The 22,445-nt window shown below is 35.9% G+C and overlaps 2 protein-coding genes across 6 annotated transcripts in view; both read left to right on the top strand.

Moving 5' to 3' along the window:
* CPT1A (carnitine palmitoyltransferase 1A) overlaps positions 1-6,371 on the top strand; it is a 39,028-nt gene extending 32,657 nt beyond the window's left edge. For all 5 annotated transcript variants that reach the window (XM_082762105.1, XM_082762107.1, XM_082762106.1 and 2 more), the window contains 3 exons: positions 673-777; positions 1,699-1,791; positions 3,207-6,371. In XM_082762105.1, coding sequence (XP_082618231.1) covers positions 673-777; positions 1,699-1,791; positions 3,207-3,293 — 285 coding nt within the window. In that variant the 3' untranslated portion in view covers positions 3,294-6,371. The remainder of the gene's footprint in view (positions 1-672; positions 778-1,698; positions 1,792-3,206) is intronic.
* A 3,816-nt stretch (positions 6,372-10,187) lies between these two features.
* TESMIN (testis expressed metallothionein like protein) lies at positions 10,188-21,931 on the top strand (the record flags this gene model as incomplete). The annotated part of the gene is made up of 9 exons (XM_082761366.1): positions 10,188-10,217; positions 10,896-11,013; positions 14,449-14,525; positions 16,872-16,957; positions 17,639-17,710; positions 18,348-18,450; positions 19,887-20,024; positions 20,877-21,052; positions 21,775-21,931. 9 exons carry the CDS (start codon positions 10,188-10,190, stop codon positions 21,929-21,931), a joined length of 957 nt encoding a protein of 318 aa, XP_082617492.1.
* Between the last annotated feature and the right edge of the window lie 514 nt (positions 21,932-22,445).

The raw sequence follows: 22,445 nt of genomic DNA, 5'->3' as shown, positions 1-22,445 counted from the left end.
GCTACTTGTGGCTCTTAGCATATTTTTAAGGTATTACAGCCTTTCTCTTAAGAATGCTCTACTGGAATTGTGGCAAAAAAAAAACAACTTTGTTATAAGTTAATGTGAGCTAAATCACTAATTATGATTTTTTTCCACGGCTTGTTACAGTGACAAATGCTTTATTAAACCAGGTTTTAAGGCTAGGATTTATTTTTAAAAAATTGTACATCTTTTGAAAATAAGAGTGTATTCCTGCTTTAAGTTAAGAATAAAACAGCCTTGTACAACTTCTGTAACCTTGCAAGAAACTTCTGTATATTGTTAGAGATTTTTCAAACTTAATGACTTACCACAGTATTTCACTGGGATTTGAATGCTGCCTTTCTTGGTCTTATTAACAAGACCTGGTATGCAGGGTTTACCAGGTTATAGACCAGATTTATCTGTTTTGAAATAACATTTCTTGCAGCAGAAATGCTATTTTTTGAGAAATTAACATCAAGACCTCATATATGGCCTGCATATCGGGATAGGTTCAGCTGTTTCTTTTAACCTGATTGATTGATTGTTCCATTAACATGAACTGGAGTTATCTTTAATAATTGCTTATTGAATGTTTAATAACTTACCTTGATTATGTTCTTAAGCAGTATGTTGTACTTGATTGCATCCCTTTCTTGTCTAACAAAGGTGTTGTCGGAGCCTTGGAGGCTGTCAACGAGTCAGACACCACAGCAACACATTGATCTGAAGAAGAACCCTGAAATGCTCTCCAGTGGTGGAGGATTTGGACCAGTATGTTTGCTAAGTACAAGTGTCTATTTTGAAAACAGTTTCAGACTAAAAATTTCAGAGGTGTAATACCTTAGTGTTGCACATTAAAAGCACGTGCTGCACTTTTAAATGTATGTGTTTAATGTTTTCCAAGATATGGATGTGCTTAGAGGAAACATCATGTTTTTTGCCTTGTCCCAAAGGATTATGGAATGGATTATTCCTAAGGAAATGCACAGTTGCCAAATGTGCTACAGGGTTCCATGTTCTGATAAGCTGGGGGCTTTTATCACATCAGTTATGCCCAGAGATTGATTATGCCAGGCTATTATTACAGACAAATGCTTTATTACTTAATCTAGATTTTAAGGTTGGCATTTGTAGAAGTAATTTCACTTTTTTTTATTATTTCCTGATTAATTAAAAACATGTTCATGCTTTCTTTTTTTCCAAATTAAGCTAATTAAACTGGTATGCTAGCCCTCCTAAATGTGAGTAGTGGCTAGATTTAGGAAAAAAAAAAAAATCAAACTTTGTACAACCTTCATAGCCTTTAAAGAAACTAGTATGTTTTTAGAAATTTAAAGAGCTGCTGACTTTGCTGTAGTATTTTTTACCAGGATTTGAATGTGATAGTTGATAATATGTGTCAGCACTGTCTGTTAAGTAGATTTTACCAAGTGATAGACTAGATTTATCTGTTTCCAAAAGCATTTGTATTAAACGAACAGTCAGAGGGACTACAGGACTGCTCCTAGAAATTAGGATAGTTAGTCTATTTTGGTTGGTTTGTCAAGATGGAAGCTTACAGAAAGCTTATTTTTTGCTTCAGGAAAAACTGCAAGGGATGTTAAAAACTGCACAGTGAGAGTTGTGTAATTATGTACAAGATCGTGTAGAAAATGAAGGAAAAAAATAGCACTTGTTTTTGTCTTTCTTTAGGTGGCTGATGATGGTTATGGTGTTTCTTACATTATCTTGGATGAAAACTCTATCCATTTCCATGTCTCCAGCAAAATCTCCTGTTCTGAGACAGTAAGGGACAATTCTTTCCTTTATTTTAATAAATTTGATGAATATCTGCTTGTAAAACTGTTCTACTAAATTTTTTAGACAATGAGTAGGACTTACAATGTTGTTACACTGTGGGTTTTGACGCCTGTTACACCTGGTGTTGTGGATGACGTATGCTGTATGTTAATTTTTTTCTCAACTTCTATAAACTTAATAGCTTTATGAATCATGGAAACCATATGCTACTTCACTTATGCTTTCAGGCATAAGGAAGGCCATCTTTATGCAGGTATAGTTCCTTGAATTTATGTGAAATGACTCATACCTGTCCCATAAACAGTAAGATAGGAATCTCCTGGTTTTTGTTTTATATTTTCAGTTTGATTTGCCTCTGACTGTAGTTGTAAAGATAATGAAATGTGTGCTCTTTATTCTTTGAATTTGCTTGGTCTAAGTAGTTCTGAAAGGAAGTTGACCCATAAATTGTAACCTGTGCTTGGGAAACATAATTATCATAATTTATCAGAGTAACACCCAACTATTAGAATGTCGCATCTGTTCACTATCCTGCTGATTCAGAAGCGTTTATTGAGTGAGCTTTGATTCATCCTTCCTCTTTGTCTTATGACACGCTCAGTTTTGGCAGGATCACATAGCTGAACTAGTTTTCCTCTTTTGACCTTAACTTGTCCGAGAGATCTCGATGCCTTCAGTTAATCATTAAATATTAGAAAATACGACTTTGTTCTTACATAGGCACTTGAAAAACAATTTCAACTTTTAGTTTATACATTAGATTTCCCTGTAATTTTACTTATCAGTCAAGGCAAAAGTCCATACAGGGAAGGCAGCACTTCATGTGCTTGGCCTTGATACTAAGCTGTCTCTGCAGTAGGTTTTATAATGTAGCTAATGATTTATATTTGTAATTTTAGTTTCTTCCTTGTACCATTCATCTGACAGCATGAAGACTTTGTTTGCACTTAAGTAAATGTAATTTTCATTTTCAATACTTCATGTAATTCTTCAATAGTAATAGTTTCAGGATTCTGGTAGAAACTCAACTGAAAAATGTTTTTATGCTTTTTCACAACTACTAAGTTGTCATACACTTTCTGAACATTCTTCTGTCTTCTAAAAAATCAGCTTTTACAAAATCTTCATGTATAAAATAGTCGTCTTTTTTTTGAAGTCGTAATACATAGTTATAAGCACATGTTTTGAAAAGGAGATTCTCCCTTCTCTTTATGGAAACAAATACATAATGAAGAACTCATCAGTTAGTAACAGCATATACCTGGATTAATTTATATAGCATTAGAATTTCTGTGGTTTATATCCCAAAGTTTGAAAATTTAATGTTAAAATTCCTTCTTTTGCTTAAAAGACAACCGTTGCCTGACTGTGCTCATAGTTCTTGTTTGTTTGTTTTTAAGGATTCTCATCGCTTTGGAAAGAACATCCAAAAAGCAATGGTTGACATCATGGGTTTATTTAACCACAGTAAAAACTGTACAAAGTGATTTGCCGTATTGGTGCAAAGCAACCTCCTGTTGTTGGAATGGGGACTCTTCTGAACAGTGAATGAAAGCAAGGCTTGTCAAACAATAGCTGGTGAAGAAGCTGAGTCACAATCTTATTGATCATCTATGAAAACCTTAGCAGTGGCTTGAATGTTTCATGATTTTTTTTTCCAATATTTTGGAAGAATTTATTTCCACAAAGGGTGTCTTTTGAAATCTTGTATGTTTCTAGGGATGAAGTATAGCATTATTGCATGAAGGTATGTGTATTCTAACTCCTGCAGTTTTCCCTTAATCTGTATACCCCTGTTCTTTTTTTTTTTTTTTTCCCTTTCTTATAATTGAGTCTACTTCCCTCCCTGAATGGAAGGGATAAAACATATCAAGTCTTAAACTCAAGTCCTACGAAAGATTTGATTTGGTATATATTGATAGTAGAATGTTCTTCAAAGTATCTGCTGCTTTATGTCAATGAATGACAAAACTTGTGGCTATTTACCTTCATTGACTTCCTTAAAACTAATTTCTTAAAAATGTTAAAAAAAATAAATATATTTATATATATACGCACACACAGTGAATCACACCTCACTAGTGTAATATAAACCAGTGCATCACACTCAACTAGTGTAGTGGATTTTTTTCTTTTTTTTTTTTTTTGGAAAGTATGTGCTACATTGAGTAGTAAAATACTATGTAAATTAGAAGGTATCACATTTTTCTTACTACTTACAAGCACGTTTGCCACATTGTTGATTTTTGTTTCCATATAAATGGACCTGTGTGCTTGTTCATGCCAGTGCCTTTAAAAAAAAAAAAAAAATCTAAACCCGGGAAAAAAATCTTATGCTGGGAGTCAGTTTTACATTATTTTAGTGATGGGTGAGGGGAAGTAGTAATGCATATCTAGTTCTGAAATTATAACTAGGTGGGTATGACATAAGTAGACTTGAATATCTTTGTGTATGGTGCAGCTAGGTTCAAAGCTCTAATGAAATAATTTCATATTAAATAGCAAAGATCATTCTCTATGAAATGTAGGAGTAATTGTTTCAGAGCTACAGATACTCATCAGCTTATTTTGCTGAATAGTGTCGGTGCTCAGCTGAGGTAAGTTTGAATCCCAGGGAATTGTAAAAATTATTTAAATGCAAGCCTGTTGGATTGTCTGGGAATCAGGGCTGCCTGTAGAGGTTGAGCAATTGCAGTCTTCCTTCTTTCAGCCTGGAAGGACCAATACTATGTATGGCCAGCTATCTACGTGAGAAAAGCTGTGAAGGCAGTAGAAATCAACTCTAGAATGGGGAAATCCTAGCCTTATGAAATCCTTCCTGGGAGATGCCCTTGATCAAGCAGTTTCTGGAGGATACAACAAGAAATTAGGGTAGGGGAGTAGGGTGGACAATTTCACTGAAAAGGGGGCATAATATTTCCAAGTGCAGAAGTAAAATGGTTACTACAAAACCGAAGTAACTTGGTATGTGATGCTTCACTTCCGCGGGCTTTATTGGTGTCATTACTTTTTAGATCATGCAATGCAGTGTACCTGGTAGGGCAACAAATTTATTTTTCTGGGAATGTAAAGTACACGATGTTTAGTAATACAGTAAGTGCTGCTCCAGAGCTGTGCTAATTTTGAAAGCACTCTGGGGAATGATACAAAACTTCTCATTAGATTTTTGGATGTTTTCTGGCCAGTATTTCTAACTTTATATGCCTTTTCCTGTTTTTCGTTGGTTTTTTTTTTTTTTTTTTTGCAATGTTCTAGATATTAAAACACTTCTGTGTGTATGTTTGAGGTAGGAAACCTTAACAAAGATCCAGTATGCATACTTAAGCAAATATATGCTTACATAAAGGAAATTGGCCAATTTGCCAATTGGCCCATAGAAATTGGCCAAAGACTCATTATTCGATTGGGTACAGTGTGTGGGAAAGGAGACTTTGAAATAAGCCTTACTGCAGCTGACAGGCCTGGCATTTATCAGACTACTGCAACAACATTATTAGCGATATATTCCTTTGGAGCTGCAGAAATAATGCACTGTTTTTGTATTGACCACTGACCAATCCATACTTAAATTAACATAGGGCATATTAGCTTGTAGGTTTTCCAAAAAAAAAAAAAAAGTTTAGATTTGACTCTCAGGTGTTAAATGTTTTAAGTCTAATTATAGTTAGTGCAGTTATCAATGCAATTTTACATTCTTAGAGTAAGCATAATTGGCACAAAGTTGTTTTTGTAATTGTAAATGTTTAAAAGTGGTGTTAAATGTATCTTTTTTTTTTTTAATTTGGGATAGATCATAATTCCTAAACAGATAGGATTTTATTTCATTCCTTAAAAACATCAACAGCGTGTAAATAAAATATGCTTTTTGGATGTAAATCTTAGCAATCCACAGTGAATGTAGGCTATTAATAAATAATTAATTTAAATCTTGATGTTTGATATGTGTACATACAGTAAAACTTACTTGCTTCTTTGCTCAAAAGCCATAGGAATGTAATTGAAATTACTTAGAGTTGAATGAACTTTATAGTACAATGTACTTTATTGTTGAAGTAAAATGTTTTGGAAAAATGATTCATCCATAACTAAACCTTGAATCCCTTGAATCACTTCTTGATGAGTGATAAGAGTTCAGGTTAGGATTGACTAGGTAGTAAAAGTCAGGTTGAATGATGATAAATTAACCTGTTTATTAAATAGCAGTGTGGAATTGATTGAATACCTCGAATATGCATTTTCAGAATTTCTTGATTCAGCTATTTAATGCAACAGAGTAGGAGAGCTTTGGTGCATTTAGAGGCTACCATTGTCCAGAATTAACACCACTCAAACTGAATATTCTTTTAAGGGTTGATCTTCTGAAGGACAAAAGAGGTGTGTGCCTGACCTTGAAAATCATGATTCTAATTCACCCTTTGTACCAATTGCTTTCTTGTATAAAATGTATTAAGCTGTTTTTTTATCTTGTTCACTTACTCTATTGTGGTTGGTTATTTACATTCAACACTGTGTCAATGTTCTACCCTCTTCTGTGACTTCAAAAAATAAAGTTTCACAATTACCACTACTTAGTAAAATGTTTTTGTGTCTTTTTTATCTTTTTTTGCTGGCTCCCTTGCTCCCATTTCTGGGCTTGTGAAATAATTGCTGTTAAATCCAGTTAGGAATGGTAGTAGGAGACTACTCAGCGTATTTTAGTAGTTACAGGGATGTTTTAGAAGTTCTGTAGATATTTTGCTGGGTAATGAACAATTTTTCAGGGTCAGTAGAAAGAAACAACATAAGTTTTTAGTCCAGATTTTTTTTAATGAGGTACAAATAGCTGCTGGAAAGTTTCTGTGAAACTGCCTGCAAGCCAATAAACAGCACTGGTTTTTGCTTTACAGTTAATAGTAATCCAGTATAGTAGTGAGTTGTAGAAAGGGCTTTAGGAGCAGAAGTTGGAAGCCAGCTATTTCACAGAATCACACAATCACAGGATAGTTGAGGTGGGATAGGGCCTCTAGGCCCATCTGGTCCCAACCCTACTCAAGCAGGATCACCCAGAGCAGGTTGCTGAGGACCATGTCCAGGTAGGTTTTGAAGATCTCCAAAGTGGAGACCCCACACAGCCTCTGAGCAGCCTGTGCCAGGACTCTATGCACAGTACAGAAGGACTTCCTGATGTTTAGAGAGAACCCCTCGTGTTCCAGTTCGGGCCCATTGCTTCTTGTCCTTGCATTGGGCACCACTGAAAAAGAGCCTGGTTCTGACCTCTGCACCATCCCTCAGGTATTTATAGACGCTGGTAAAATCCTCCAAGCTATCTCCATACTGAACAGGCCCAGCTCTCAGTCTCCCCTCTAGGAGGGACGCTCCACTCCCTCCATCACTTGTGGCTGTTCTTCAGGCACTCTCCAGTAGCTCAATTGTAGCTCTTGTATGGGGCAGCCCAGAACTAGACCCAGTATTCCAAGTGTGGTCTCACCACTGATCAGTAGCAGTCTTCTGCATAACAAATTATACCTTTTGGCTATAACAAACAATAGCTTATCTAGTACCAGGGCTTTGGGACTCTGACTTATTGTAATGTGAGATAATTTCCAAGAGGGGAGGTAGAGCAACTCCCATCTGAGAGCCTCCGGCTCCACATTGAAGGATGAACTCTGAAACAAGAGTTGAAATTTAAATAGAACTGCCACCAATTAAAGTGACAGCCTTTGCTGTTCCCCCATATTTAACAACTTATTTCTTTTTAAAAGGTAAAGAAGAGCAATCTCTAATGTTTATGCAGTGTATAGTGGAAGGAAATGCAGTTGCTGGGTCATAATTTGTACAGCGGGAGAGTAACTACTGCTTTTCTCAGGACACAGTGGGAAATTGTAATGTGCCTGCTGTGTTTTGGTACCAGCTGCCCTAACAGTAGTGAACTAAGATTTACTCTTTCGGCATCTGCCTGGAAATACTCAATAGTTTTGGTTTGTTTTTCATTTCAAGCTGCCTTGGGCGCCCTGTGAGGGGAGGGAGGTTTCCCTGTGTGGAGAGCCAGCGGCCGTTGCCCCCGGGCGGGGCGTTATGGCGCGTGCGCGGCCTCCGGTAACGGCCGGGGGAGGCCGTGTGTGCCCTGCTCTCTGAGGGGGCGGCGGCGGCCCCCGGGGAGGTGAAGTCCCTGGGGAAGGGGCAGGGGGCTCCCACGGCCCTGCAGGTGGAGTGAGGGGCGAGTCCTGCCCCGGGGGTGTCCCCGAGGGGGTCGTGATGGGTGCGTGTGGGGCTGAGAGACCGCAGCCGTCCCTGTCTGGCGTGTCCTAACGCTTGAGCCTCCCCGCGTTGGTGTGGTCTGAATCCAGAAATAGGAGCGATGGCAGCTTAACGTTGGCACTGTGGTACTTAAAGGGCAGGGAGGAGCCTGGTCTGCCTCTGGCAGTAGTGGCACGGAGAGCATTTGGTCTCACTGGGCTGCTTAGGGCTGTGAACCTGAAGCAGGATAATTATTGCTCTGCAAGCAACACCTCTGTCCAGGCTCTGTGCTAGGACAGATTCGATTGCTATTAAAAAAAAAAAAAAAAAGATTCTGATTTAAGCCTGAATGCTGTTAACATATTTAAAAGTTACAAGGGCACGTTCTTATGGTAACAAGCAGCTGTTTGCGTTGGAGTGGTGGCCTGTGTTTTCTAAAAAGCAGATTCAGGACCCTAACGACCACTTGCAGTGTTATATTTTTCAGTTTCATGTTAATTGAATCAATCTTTAGTATTGTGTGTACTTAGTCTATTTCATTCACTTCTAGATATAAAAGCTGTTCAGAAGAATACTGAAATAGAAAATGTAATTATCTTCAAATAAATGAGAAGGAGCTGATGGTCTGTCTATGACTATGGAGAATCAGATATTGCTCGATATAAGATCAGTTATAGATGGTGGACTTGTAACTGAAATATTTAGTCAAAATAATCCTTTTATTTCTGAAAATTTTAATCTGGAAACTGCAGTAATAAATAATCAATTTGAAGAAGGATTGTCATCTAGTCAAGGCAATCATTTATGCACTGTAAATGCGGGAGAGACTCTGTTGGATCACTTTAAGTATTCTCCTACCGCTGAAAATCAGAATGCAATAGCAAAAGTTGAAATATATCCACATGGAAACAACAGCTGTGGCAATGAAGATCTTGGAAATTACAAGGAATTAAATCTTCCAGAAGAAGATGAACATACATGTTCACCTTATCTGCCTTCAGATGGTGTCCATTTTCTTTCTTCTGTCATGACACAGCATAAAAATTGCAGTGTTCCAAATTCAAGCGTTTTCTCAGCAGAAGAAACAGTCGATCAAAATGTCAGAACTGTACCAGTAAGATTAAGTGAAATAGGAATTTTGTATGTGCTTATTTGTGCTTGAAATGTGGGGAACTACCACATTAAAACTTACATGAGATCCACATTATGTCTAAAGTTACATCATAAATTTTATACTATAACAAAATTCGTAGTAAATACAGCAATAAATTTATGTTTTGTATTACCATAAATAACATGAAGTGAACATGTAGTTCTGACTGTTGTTTTATATACTACCATTGGTATTAGCAAGTATTAGGTAGTTGTACAAATTACAAATATTGTATTAATTTCTAATTCTACAGGTGAGTCAGTAGACATCTTAAAAAGTATGGTCCAAATGAGCTAACAATTAATTAATTTGCAACAGTAAATTGTGGCCTATATTGTTAAATCTCTGTAGAGAAAGTAGTTTTGTATGTGGTGTACTTTCTACATTTGGCAAAGTTTTTCTGTGTATTTTGAAGGTAATACCTCTGTTGCTTCAGTTACTATCTATAAAGTATTATCTATCATTAAACTTTCTGTGATACTCACAGGACCAAATCCATGTGCTTTATGCAGACTAATCATATTTAGAATACTTTTGTGTGCTTCTATATTTCTTTATGGTTGTACAGTATCTTCTGCAGAAATCCCCTCAATTTGTTTTTGCTCTGTGGGCTGCTATTAGAGGAGCACCAAAGCTTAGTCTGAGAAACTATTTTGAAATCCCAGCAAGGTGCTAGGCTGAAGTCATGTGGCAGCTGTGAGGCTACCTGTGCAGGAAACCTCTCATCACAGAACCTATTGCTTACATTACCCAGCCCTTTGCATTTCACAGTGGCATTTCATCTTGAGATGCTAAAAGTCTACCATGATATTTACCTTATTTACCTTACATGTTTTAGGTTTCTTTCTGATTTCGCGTTATGGTTTAAAAGGATCTCTGGCTTGGGAGTTTCTCTACGCTCATGCTCAATATTATCAGTAGTTCTTTAATAATCAAAATAATCATCTTAAGTCTTTTGACCTTTTGATAAGATTCAAATTTCTCCAGAAAATAGAGGTATCAGTAAGGCACAATGGTTCCTTTATTCAAAATCAAGCTGCAGGTAACAAACATTTGTTAGCCTTGGGTCTTCTATACAAAGGGTCTAAAAATAAGATTTAGAAAAAATCTTTCGGACCAGCTGCCTTCCTATTACCCTCAGAGTTTACCACACTAAATCTGTGTTTCCTTAATCAGTCCTGTTTCTTGAAGGTATTAGAACAAAATTATAATTGGGTTACGCATACTTTTAGTAAAATAAAAAAGCTGATTGGCTGTGTCTGTGCTGCTTACTTACCGTTCCAAACTGCTGTCTATATTATGTGGAGGAAGTAGGGAACATAAAGACTGAGAGCAAATTGTCCAATTCAAACAATCTCAATCCTAATTTGAGACTAAGAAATAGTTGTTTTTTATCTTTTCCATTTTCTCTTAATTTGCTTTATTATTGAAAATACAAAAGTAGATGTTAGGTATGATGCTATTATAGTTACAGGTATATTAGATCTGAACCATTACTACATGTTGAACAGAAAATGGAGAAATAATGTTCACATTTCAGTGGTATCTGGTAATGCTGTTTGCAGCATTTATGTGCTTAATTATATCTTGAAAATGTAAATAATTTATAATTTTGAAGGCCACTATAAATCATTTTTGTTTATTTGTTTGGCTTTTTAAAAATGAGACATTTAATATATAAAAGTTATAAATTAAACATATTAAACATTCTGTTCTTCAGGTGTTTAGACCATTAATACCTCCAGTTGCAGGTGAGAATAACTGTATTTGTTATGACCAATATAAGGGAATCCAAACCAGCCCTATGCAGTCAAAAAACTTGCCAGATTGCTTAAATGGTAAGTGCCTCAAGTGGCTGAGTGGAATTTTTTTTTTTTTCAATAACCTTAGAAAAGCATTTAAATAGCTAAATAACATACTTTCTAGATTTGGAAAATTGCATTATGAGCCATTGAGCCATTTCTGAAAACATTAGTAGAGCTAAGAAGGCTTGGAAGGAAACAAGGTTTGAAATGGATCACCATTTCTTTGTGTATGTTCATGTTGCTTCAACCATGTAGTTGTCTTACTTTTGATTTTTTTTTCCTTGCTCCTATACCCCTTCTCCATTCATTCAGGAGAGTGTGAAGAAAATATTCCTTCTTGCAAAAAAATTTCCCTTTGGATTTTGTCAAACAATGTTTTTATTTCACTTTGAAGTCTGACAAGAGGTGTTAAAACTGTGGTTTGCACTGATACTGCTGATGATAGTAAGCTCTTGAGTTGGTGTATTCTGCCTGTTCACAACCATGCTCAGGGTTAAACCGACTGCTAGATTTGGTCTGAAAGGATAGTTTTTCCTCAAGTCTGAGTGGACCAAGAGCACTGAAGAAAGTTGCCTTCTTTTTTGATGTGGAATGTAGTCTGCTCTCTCTAATGGTATTGAGGAGACTTATTTAACAAATATTCTGTATTTGCAGGGTGATACTTTGTGGCCCGTGTTGTTTTTTGTATCCCTCAAAAGAATGATTGAGTTTCCTTTTTGTGTACCAAGCCTTGTATGTCAGTCAGTGTTAAACAGACAGCCTACTATCATGTAGATGCTATCTAGCAAAGCAAGTGTTCTCAAGTTGTTCTTTCTGGCATATAATGTCCCTTATAATGCATTTAGTCCCGCAGCCATCCTTTGTATGTTAGCAATATACAGTCTTTACAATGGAAGCTGACATATTCATCTGCCTTGCTAACGTAATGTCATTGCTAAATGAATTTTACCAGATGGGCACAATAAACCTTTTAGAGACATCAAACAAACCCATACTGAAGTCTGTTTTTCCCAAGTCTGTCACAAGAGAATATTAAATATTCTTTCATAAGACTGTAATGCCATAGTGACATGAAAATCTGCCTTTATTAACACTATAAATGATCTCTTGGTATAAAAACACTGATCTCTTAGTAAACAAAATATTCTTTATTTTATATACTAGAATCTTCCAGCGGTATTTGTGGCTTACCTCAGACTAATGCTTCTGCCTATGATGAAATAGTAAGTATGCATTTATTTTTTTTAATTTATTGTATTTGTTTGGAATTCAAAGTAGATTTTAAAGCATGGCTACTAAGATGTAATACTTGATGTTTCAGGCTGAGGTAAGAGAGGCAATTAGAAATGTTATTGAGAATTACCGAACAATTACAGAACAATTTTTCAGAGTTCAAATGTTGGCGAATCTGGCTGCAAGTTATTAGCATTGCATGGTGTAGTGGAGGAACCCAGATGTTTACACAGAAATGATACCAACCCTGTGGTGATTATATTCTGTAACTGATAGCAGAATTGTATGCTAAAGAAAATTCTTAACTTATTTATACCACACATGCATCAAAAAATCCTACATAATAAGCCCTTTGTCAAGACTAATAAGACTTCCTCAGACTCACAGTCTAAATTTTATCAAGTACAGTGCTATTTTGTATATAACATATTATTTTCTACTTATCTATACTTGCTAGAAGCAAATATGATAATATGAAAACTACCTCACAAAGGAATCACTTCTAAATAAGTGAAATGAAACCTTGAAACAGAATGTGGTGTTTTATGGTTAGGGAACTGAATCTTAGACCAGCATAGTAGAAAACTAGAGTAAAACAAAACAAAACAAAACAAAACAAAACAAAAAAAAACACACACACGCACAACAACAACAAAAATGCATAACATGCAAAACACTCCCCATGCAACAATTTAGAGAACCAGGAGTCCATCTCAACTAGATTGAGGAGATACAGTACGGTACCTCAAGAACTGCTTCCAGAACCAAACAAAGTGAAAGGGTCAAAAAGCAAACAACTTAATGCATAATAATGAGTTTGTCTGAAAGACTCCAGTCTGTGATTATGCAGCGTTATGAAACGCATTGCCCTTATGAAAACCTTTATATCTTCATGTTAAGAATTAAAGTTTCTTAGACGAAAGCTAATCATTAGTTATTTATTCCAGGTAATCTGTCAGTTGGAAGGAGGTACTCAAATACTCTGCATAAACAACTCTGCCACACAGGAACTAAAACCAGTTTATCTATTGCCCCAGTATCAAGACCAACATAATTATCTTCAATCTGGTAAAATGAAAGTTAAAATTATCTCTAACATGTCAGATAGCAAGCACATCATGGTTAATGTGCAACTGCATGTGTTTATATTCTTACGCAGCGACAGTGGGAGATGAGCCACAGTTAGCATAGCTATCACAAGTTATTACATTATTTTATAACTGAAAAATGCTAGGCACTTCAATGTAATAAGAAAGATGAAATGAATATGTAGAATACAATGCAAGCATAAATATTTGCATACATTTGCATTTACCATAGCTTGCCACCAAGTGTCACTGTTTCTGTATAAAACAAGAGCAGCTTCGAGGGCTCGCAGGTATACTTTAGCCTTGGGATTTAAAATGTCCCACTGATTTTTGCATCATTTGGTGAACTTGAATTACCATCCATTTTTAAGGAAGGTGCTTTCTGAGGCCCTAAAATTAATGGTTTAGCTATTCTGATGTTTGGTGGAGTAATACATTTTCATCTTAGAAGCAATACAACACTTGAGAGAATATTTCTTTACTGAAATATAGCTTCCTCAGAAAGATAAACATGGCATATTTCATTATTTATCACTGTCATTTTATTTATTTAAATTGTTAATAATTATGTATTATTTTATTAACTTCATTACAGTGCTGTATGTTAATGTCAGTGTGAAAAGAAAGCCTTTTAATATTAAGCACCATACATAAACACGTTTCAGACATTTTTATCTTATCAAAATATTATAACTCTATGCCATTATGCCATTTGTTTTTTAATGTTCTTGGTGTCATAGAGTAAAAACAACCTGTGCTCAAATTCCTAGCTTACAAATTGGCGATTTTTTCTTCTTTAAGTTTTTGGTGGTGGTGGTTTTGCTTTTGTTTTGTGTGTGTGTGTGATCAGCTTTTTATTCTTTTTCTTTGCAATGAAAAAAAAAACATTCCTGGAGAGAGAACTTCTAGGCCACAATTCATTCATTCATTCATTGACACAATTGTAGAGTAAGTTTGGTTTCTAAAGTAGATTGTAACAGGAGGTGAAGAAAGAAGACAGACAGTGTCAGGGAAGTAATTTCTTTGTCAGTATAAGAAGTTCAAGCTACCTATTTGCAGGTATGCTTAATTTAAAAAAAAAAATGCAAAAAATAAACTGTATACACGTAGTAGTTCTGCAGTCTTCAGGTAAATATCTTCTTTTCAGATGTGGGCAACCCTGTAACAGCTGTACTGGGGCAGTATTTGCCTGTTTCAGGTAAACTGGATCTTAATGAGCAAGAGGTAAAGAAGCTTTATTCTTTGCATTTATCAAGTAGCAGCATACATTCTTTTTACTTTCCTTAATAAGGGTTATTATGTCTATGTCAGGAATAACAACCATGAATTTTCTAAAGACAGTTTAGTTAGTCTGGACAGATTAGTTTTGCATCCAATACAATTTCTGTTGTGGTTTAACCTGGCCGGCAGCTAAACACCACACAGCGGTTTTCTCACCCTCCCCTCTCCCTCTCTGGGATGGGGGAGAGAAACAGGAAAGTGAAGCCTGTCAGTTGAGATAAAGACAGTTTAATAAGAGAGAAAAATAATAATAACAACAATAATAATAACAATAATGATGATAATAGTACTACTACTAATAATGTATATGAAACAAGTGATGCACAATGCAATTGTTCACCACCCGCTGACCAATGCCCAGCCTAACCCCAAGCAGTCCACTCCCCCCCCCATGGCTAGCCACCCCTATATATTGTTCAGCATGACGTCAGATGGTATGGAATACCCCTTTGGCCAGTTGTGGTCAGCTGCTCTGGGTCTGTCCCCTCCCAGCTCCTGCTGCACCCCCAGCCTGCCTGTTGGCAGGACAGAGTGAGAAGCTGAAATGTCCTTGGCCTGGTGTAAGCACTGCTCTGCAACAATTAAAACATCAGCATATTATCAGCACTCTTCTCACCCTAAGCCAAAACATAGCACCCTACCAGCTACTAGGAAGAAAATTAACTCTGTCCTAACTGAAACCAGGACAATAAAGGTATCACAGAATCATGGAATAGCAGAATGGTTGAGGTTGGAAACTTCTGGAGATCATCCACTCCAGCCCTCATGCCAAGCAGGGTGACCCACAGCACGTTGTGCAGGATGGCATCCAGGCAGGTTTTGAATATCTCCAGAGAAGGAGACCCGACAGCCTCTCTGGGCAATCTGTTCCAGTGTTCTGTTGTCTTCACAGTAAAGAAGTGTTTTCTCGTGTTCAGATGGAACTTCCCTGTGTTTCAGTTTGTGCCCGTTGCCTCTTATCCCAGTTTCAGAATTTTCTGGAAATAATACCAAAATTAAAAATAGTTTTCCCTGAGAAAAATAAATGTTTTCCAGTTTTCAGAACTTGAATTTTGAATTTAAATAGATTATATTATTTCTCAGAACTGTTATGCAACTCTTTTGGGGGGAGGGAGTAGGAAGGCATATTGGCTTTTACAGAAGAAGGGGACTGTTTTCTTCCAGTAAAATTCTTTACATTCTCCTCATGATTAGGATTTAGTAGTCATTATGTCTGATTAATTCATAATTCTTTCATGTTTCTTTTTTGCTGATGGAGTAAGTGGTAGAAAAGTATTTCAATTTATTTTTAAAAATGAAAACTGAACAGAAGACCAGAAATCTTTGCAGAAGTTTGATTTCTAGTGTGTTACTTCCAACAGAGCTGTTAGCAAAAATCACTGCAAATTTTTACCTGTTAACTTCTGATTTATGTGAAATGAATATGTGATGTCAGTACGAGCACAGCAGATGGGTTGTGAATAGCAATCATTGTCATAAAGGAGGGAACTGAAAACCCAAGGGCTAGAGGAAACAATCAACTATAGAGTTTTTCAGCACTAGAAGTAGTATATCAGCAAATTTGTGCCTAAACATTCTGGCATAGTGATATAGGCTGGACAGCTATTCTTTTCTCTTTAATTTTATCTTCAGTCTGTTGTTCCCTAAATTTCTTCTCTTGCTTTAAATATATTAATTTTCCTCTTCCTTATGGTCAGCTAGATTAATCACCAATTAAAATAACCATGATTTACAGTTACTCACATGCTCAGCCCCTCATTTTACGTGTATTAACAGCATAATCCTATTTGTTCTTCCCTTCTCTCTCCATAACCAGGCTGTTATTAATCGCATATCTGAAGAGACAACAGATCTGCAGTCTGTTTTGTTGGCCTGTGATCTAATTCTTTTTTAAAAATTTGCTTAGTCTTCAACCAATTAGATGTCATATGGTAGATGAACATAATGTAAATTATCAAGTCACTAGCCAGTTTCAGTTGACTACTGGAAATAAAAGCAACTGAACATAGAATTATCAGTATGTTGAAAACAGTACGCTAATACTGCAGCACTGAAAGCTGTTCTTGGTACTTCACGCCAGGGGAAATGGGGATCCTGACATACCGAGCAGTTTCACAGAGGACATGCATGCAATTTTAATGGTTTTAAACTTCTATGAGTTTTATCACTATTCATGGCAAACAAAGCATCCTTGGAGCATTTTCTCAGTGTTACTTTATCTCTTCTAACTCATGAAAGTCTTTTTAAAAACTTAACATAAACTAGTTATATGAATTTTATCTTAAACAGTTTGAACATGGATCCTTACAATCGGCAGCTAGCACTGCCACATTCCAGCCAGAATCAAACGTGCAAGTGAAAGTGCCTTCAGCTGGGTAAGATGAGTGAAACATTTAGTCCATGATGACTTCTGCATTTTATACTGGAAATGACTCCTAGACATCTTTGTGTTACATGGCTGCTTCTCTCTTGTAATACAAATGCAGTTCTGTACAAATGCTTTCTGTGTGTATCTCAGTGGTCATGAAGCCTGTTGGTGGTGGTCAAGGCTGTCTAGCATGCTTCCAGGGTTTCTTAGGATCAATGCAATTGTGGTGTCCATGTGTCTGAAAAACATTTAATTTTCTGAATTAGTGAATATGTTTCCAAATGTAAGTAATGTGCTTTGCCCATATTTCTAACACTAGTGGAATTCTTTTAATAATATTTAATTGGAGATCGTTGTTAAATACAAGGCAGATGCAACCCCAAGGTGAGAGGTGAGAATGCTTTGCAGTTGCTCAACTATCACTGGATTCTGTGACTGGGGGCTGATTTGCCCCAGGTAGAGACAGCTGGTGGGTAGCAGGAGATTACAGGTTATTTAGTCTTCTCTTTTTGTCACCTGCTCTGTGACTCTACATTTGTTAGGTAGCTCCAATAGTGCTGAGGGAAAAAAGAAAAAACAAAACAAAACAAAACAGGTTTTTATTGTTTTAAATGTATAGACTAAATTTCATAGTAGCTGTATTTGTATTTTTTTTTTCTAATTTTTTTTCCTTTTTCAACCTGTGTAGCCTACCTTGTCGTTCAGGGTTTACAAAGTCTAAGAAACCATGTAACTGCACAAAATCTCAGTGTCTTAAATTGTAAGTAATAGTTTATCAACATTTCATAAATGCTAGTAGCAGTGTATATATGAAAGGACAAACATACAATAAATGTATTCCACTGAACAGTCCATAGGTGTCAAAAGTTACTCCTCTGATCCTGAGTTAAAAAGATCAACAGTTTATGTAAACTAATGTTCACACAAGCTCAGAATGTAGTGCAGAGTTTTGGATGACTGAATATAATAAAAAATACGGAAAATACAATAAGAAGCTAGAAGGTAATGATCAATGTGTATCCAGAAAATAATTTATGGAATGTAATTGCTGTGTAGTGAAGCATCTATCTGGCTGCCGTGCATAATAATATATGCATAAATATTATGCGCACAGTATTATTATGTTTACATGCATAAACATTATTTACATAAATAAGATGCATGGAGCCGTGTACATAATGATTACAATTTGATTCATTTGTGGAGTGGGCTTGTTTTACAAAACATAAAATTGAATGAAAGAGAGAAGGATTTTGTATGGTTTTGGGTATGATTATATGACTGAGGAAGGGGACATTTTTCATGAGTAGAAACTATAAATTCTGTCTTGAAATAGAATAACATTTAAAAGCAGTTAATCTTTTCATTTCTTATTTTGCCTTATATGTTAATCACAGATATTGTGATTGCTTTGCCAATGGTGATTTTTGCTGCAATTGCAACTGCAATAATTGTTACAACAATCCGCTTCATGAAACTGAACGATTTAAAGCCATTAAGGTAAAAAAAAAAATACAGACCAGTATCATCTTTGTGAAAAATACGTATGAAAAATACAGAAGTATTGTTTTTTCTCCAGTAAAATTCCTTGAAATGTTATTTTTATATTAAATAGCACTGTGGTGTCTCTATATTTTTCTTACATAAATAAATACCTATATATACATATTTAATTTCCTTTTATAGAACTTCTGATACTTTGGATTAAAACTGGTGGTATGATAACTGAATGATAATTTTCATTCTTGGAAGGAAGTATGGAACCCCAAGTTTAATTTCAGAAATGTTTTCACTTAAAGGAAAATTTATTGTGTCCCCAAATTAGAGGAATTTAAAGGAATTAGAGGAATTTAAAGGAATTTATCATTATCCAAATTATTATTCTCATTGACAGATCTTCTGCAATTGTCTGTACCAGTCTTTCTGGTTGATTTATTCATGAAAGATAGAGTACTATGGGGGCTGATTTTTGTTTGTGTTTCAAACTTCAAAATCTGGGCAATAATTTAATCTTAGACGTATATATGTCTGTTATGTTTTGTAAAGTTTAGAGTGAAAATGAAAGGTCTTATTCTACTGCTGATACTTTAAAATTAGGATATATTAATGGCTTTGTTATTCTTGCATGCAACTCTCCAGAGCTCTTTTGTATCATTCAGATAATCTCTGGATTGTAGAAGAATTTGATCTAATTAGATTTATTACTTTGCTGAATTCGACCAGTGGAAGCTACATCAGTTTTTGGGATCAATGTGCAACAACTGGTTTTCAAATCAAATGCTCTTCAGTAGTTGTACTGATGGGGTTGTTGACGTCTGTTGATGACTGTCTTTCACTGTTGCAGATGGCATCCTGGTAGAGAATAAGAGATCTTGTCTGTGCCTGAGGAAAGCATACTAGCTTCTGTGTCATCCATAAATATTGGACATAAAGTGTATAGAATCCCTTTAATCAGCCTTTTAGTAGTCCATGGCATTTGTGAGGTCTTAGGATGTGAAAAAAACTACATTTCCAATGGAATATCCAATGCTGATTTCATTGAATGTTCTTGTATTGGAACATTAATAAATATCATTAATACTCATGAGATGTACGTGACCATATGTGCACTATTTTTCACTGGCAACTTTTTATTTCTGGTGAAAGTAGGGTCAGCAGTGAGACAAAACCAGCCCCAAGTGAATAGCAGATGGGTCATTTAGGATATTATTTGACCAATTTGAGTTGCTTTCTGTGATATAGCCCAGTCAGCTTAATATTCTGGAATCTTTGAATTTCTGCTTTCACATGCTGTAGAAGACTCTTTTATATATGTTCTTCATGTCACCAAGGATGAGTAGAAAGTAAGAAATTCGTAGTTAAATATTGCACGGCACTCTTCAAGTGTTTCAAAGTATGTCTTTGAATGTCTCATAATTTAACATTTTTTGTTTCAGGTCTGTCTCGATAGAAACCCAGAAGCTTTCCTACCAAAGATTGGGCAAACAAAACTGGGAGAAGTTAAACCTCACCATAACAAAGGATGCAATTGCAGGCGTTCAGGATGTCTCAAGAATTATTGTGAGTGCTTTGAGGTGAGTCAGGTGAATTTTCCTATTGTTGATTATTACTTTAACATTGATTTTATTTTGTAACTAGTTCTTTCTTTGAATTGTTGATCATAAAATTTTTTGAACATAGGAGTCACAGTCTCATTCTTGCCATGTCTTTAACTTCAGAGAACTGAATCTAGCTGAAGTTGATGAGTTAAAAGGCCAGCCAGCTTGCTGACCAGAACACTCTTGCCCCGCTTGGTCAGGTGCACCCCATCCTGTGTCAGCATTGCCCTGTCTCTTAAAAGTATGTTTGAGATCGTAGAACCCAAAACCTTGAGCACGGCACCAGCCATGCAGCCAATTGTTCACTTGGTCTGTTCATCTCCTTCTTCTTTGGTCCCAGCCTCCAAATGGGAAGATGGAGGAGAACATTGCTTGTACTCCTGATCCCTTTAACATCTTTCTGAGGGACATAAAGTCCCTTTTGATATTTTGGAGTCTCTGTGTTGCAGCCTCATTAGATCCTGCATGAAAGAGTAGGAATGGGTGGTAGTCTTCAGGCCCCAACAGGCTTGGAAGACTCTTCATAATATCATGAATGCAGGCAATGTTTTCTGCCAATCCAGGTAGCTTTAATGCTCAATCCACAAATTGAAGGGGAGCAGTCTGTGATTTGTCTGTGTACAGGGCAAGGGAGTATCACTATTCTCCACAGAGAATCCTTGGAGGGAACTGACTTGCTTCCTCAAATTGATACCGACAGTCTCACTCTGAGAATATAGACCAGTATATCTAGAATAAGTCCCTGGTGATATAGGTCTAGTCGTTCTTCAGTTGTATGTTTAATTTAAGTTTTATATAATTTTTATACAAATATTCTGTATTTGCCAGGCTAAAATTATGTGTTCCTCTATTTGTAAATGCATTGGTTGCAAAAATTATGAAGAAAGTCCAGATAAAAATCCACAGCTGACTGCGCTAAACTACATGGACATAGGAAGTAATGAAGGAAATAACCCAGTTTTAACATCAGCATTGGAAATATTACCAAAATTGGAGAAAGACAGGTGAATAGTTGGAAATAGTAATGCATAACCCATTGGTCTATCTTCAGTAATGTGTCATGTAACCAGTATCATATTTACCTAAGAAATAATGACTAAAATGACAGGTGGTTTGTATAAAAGGAATTACCTTCACACAGCTTTTTCCCTCTTAATTAAATAAATACATAAAGGGGAGACTATTCCTATCCCTTAGGAACGTATTATGGAGACTTCAAGGACTTACGTATTAGTTCTGCTTTAAAAACAGAAGTTAGTTTTGTGTTGATCACATAATTAATTATCTTCATAATCCCTTCCAGTTCATTCATTTCTAACAAAACCTTTCCCAAAGAAGTAGTAAGAAAATTGTTTTTATTATGTTTGTGGTGTTCAGACAATAATAATTTTGAAAATATTTGAATAATTTCTGCTGTGGATAATGTATAGATGGGGTAGATGATGTCAAATTATGCCTTTATTTGAATTGCATAAAAGAAAGAATAATGTTAATAATGTAGCCGAATACGATGTTAACAACTGGTAGTTTAAAGAGTTTATTCAAAGGAAGGGGTGGTAAAATGCCATTTCGGGAATCCTTGAGGAACTTGGTGCTGTTTTCTTTGCCAGCAGTAGGCTGAATTTACTGTTAGTACCTTAGTTAAGAAGTTTGAAGTTTGTCTTTTAAATTATTTTCTGTATTTAAAATGGATATATTTTATACTAAATTATTTTTTCTCTGTCAGACTGAGATATCTATCTTGGGAAGAAGTGAAAGCAACATGTACTTGTCTCCTGGTGCAAGCTGAAGAGGCAGAAAAACGAGGATACTCTGACTGTCTAGGTGAACGTATGATCATGGAGGAATTTGGGAGGTGTTTATCCCAGATTTTACATGCATAATTAAAACCTGCAAGACTGAAGGTTTTCAATAATTTTCCATGTATTACAAAGCCAATGAGTATTAATATGGATATATTGTCAGTCTCCACAGTGCCGCTGCTTAATGATCTTACCTTGATCTTTCATAGGACTAATTTCATTGACTTCTCATGAATTCTTTCTGGGTTATGCTGGTGTAAGTGAAATCCATGTAATATCCAACATTTTTTCAAGTAACTTAATACAAAAGAAAGTTTACTACATTTCCTACTAAAAAAGATTTTCTCTGTACTTACGATTTTCTGAAGAATTGGCCCAGTCTTTACCTAGACTCTAATTAAAAGTCAGTTTAACTTAAAATGACTTTGGATGTTTTTGAGTAGACATCCAGTAGAAACTAAGTAAAAATTTCCTGTCTTGTTTTGGTTATTATGTGAATGGTGAAGCAATTTAATTTCCAGTGGTAGTAGGTAAATCTGCTGTGTTTAGCTTTGGATCTTCTCTGGTTTGGCAACTCATTTCTCCTGTCTGCTGA

Source organism: Aythya marila, assembly GCF_965140915.1.
Source record: "Aythya marila genome assembly, chromosome: 5".
Classification (NCBI taxonomy): Eukaryota; Metazoa; Chordata; class Aves; order Anseriformes; family Anatidae; genus Aythya; species Aythya marila.
The sequence above is the reverse complement of the archived record's forward strand: the minus strand, read 5'-3'. Positions and strand labels throughout refer to the sequence as shown.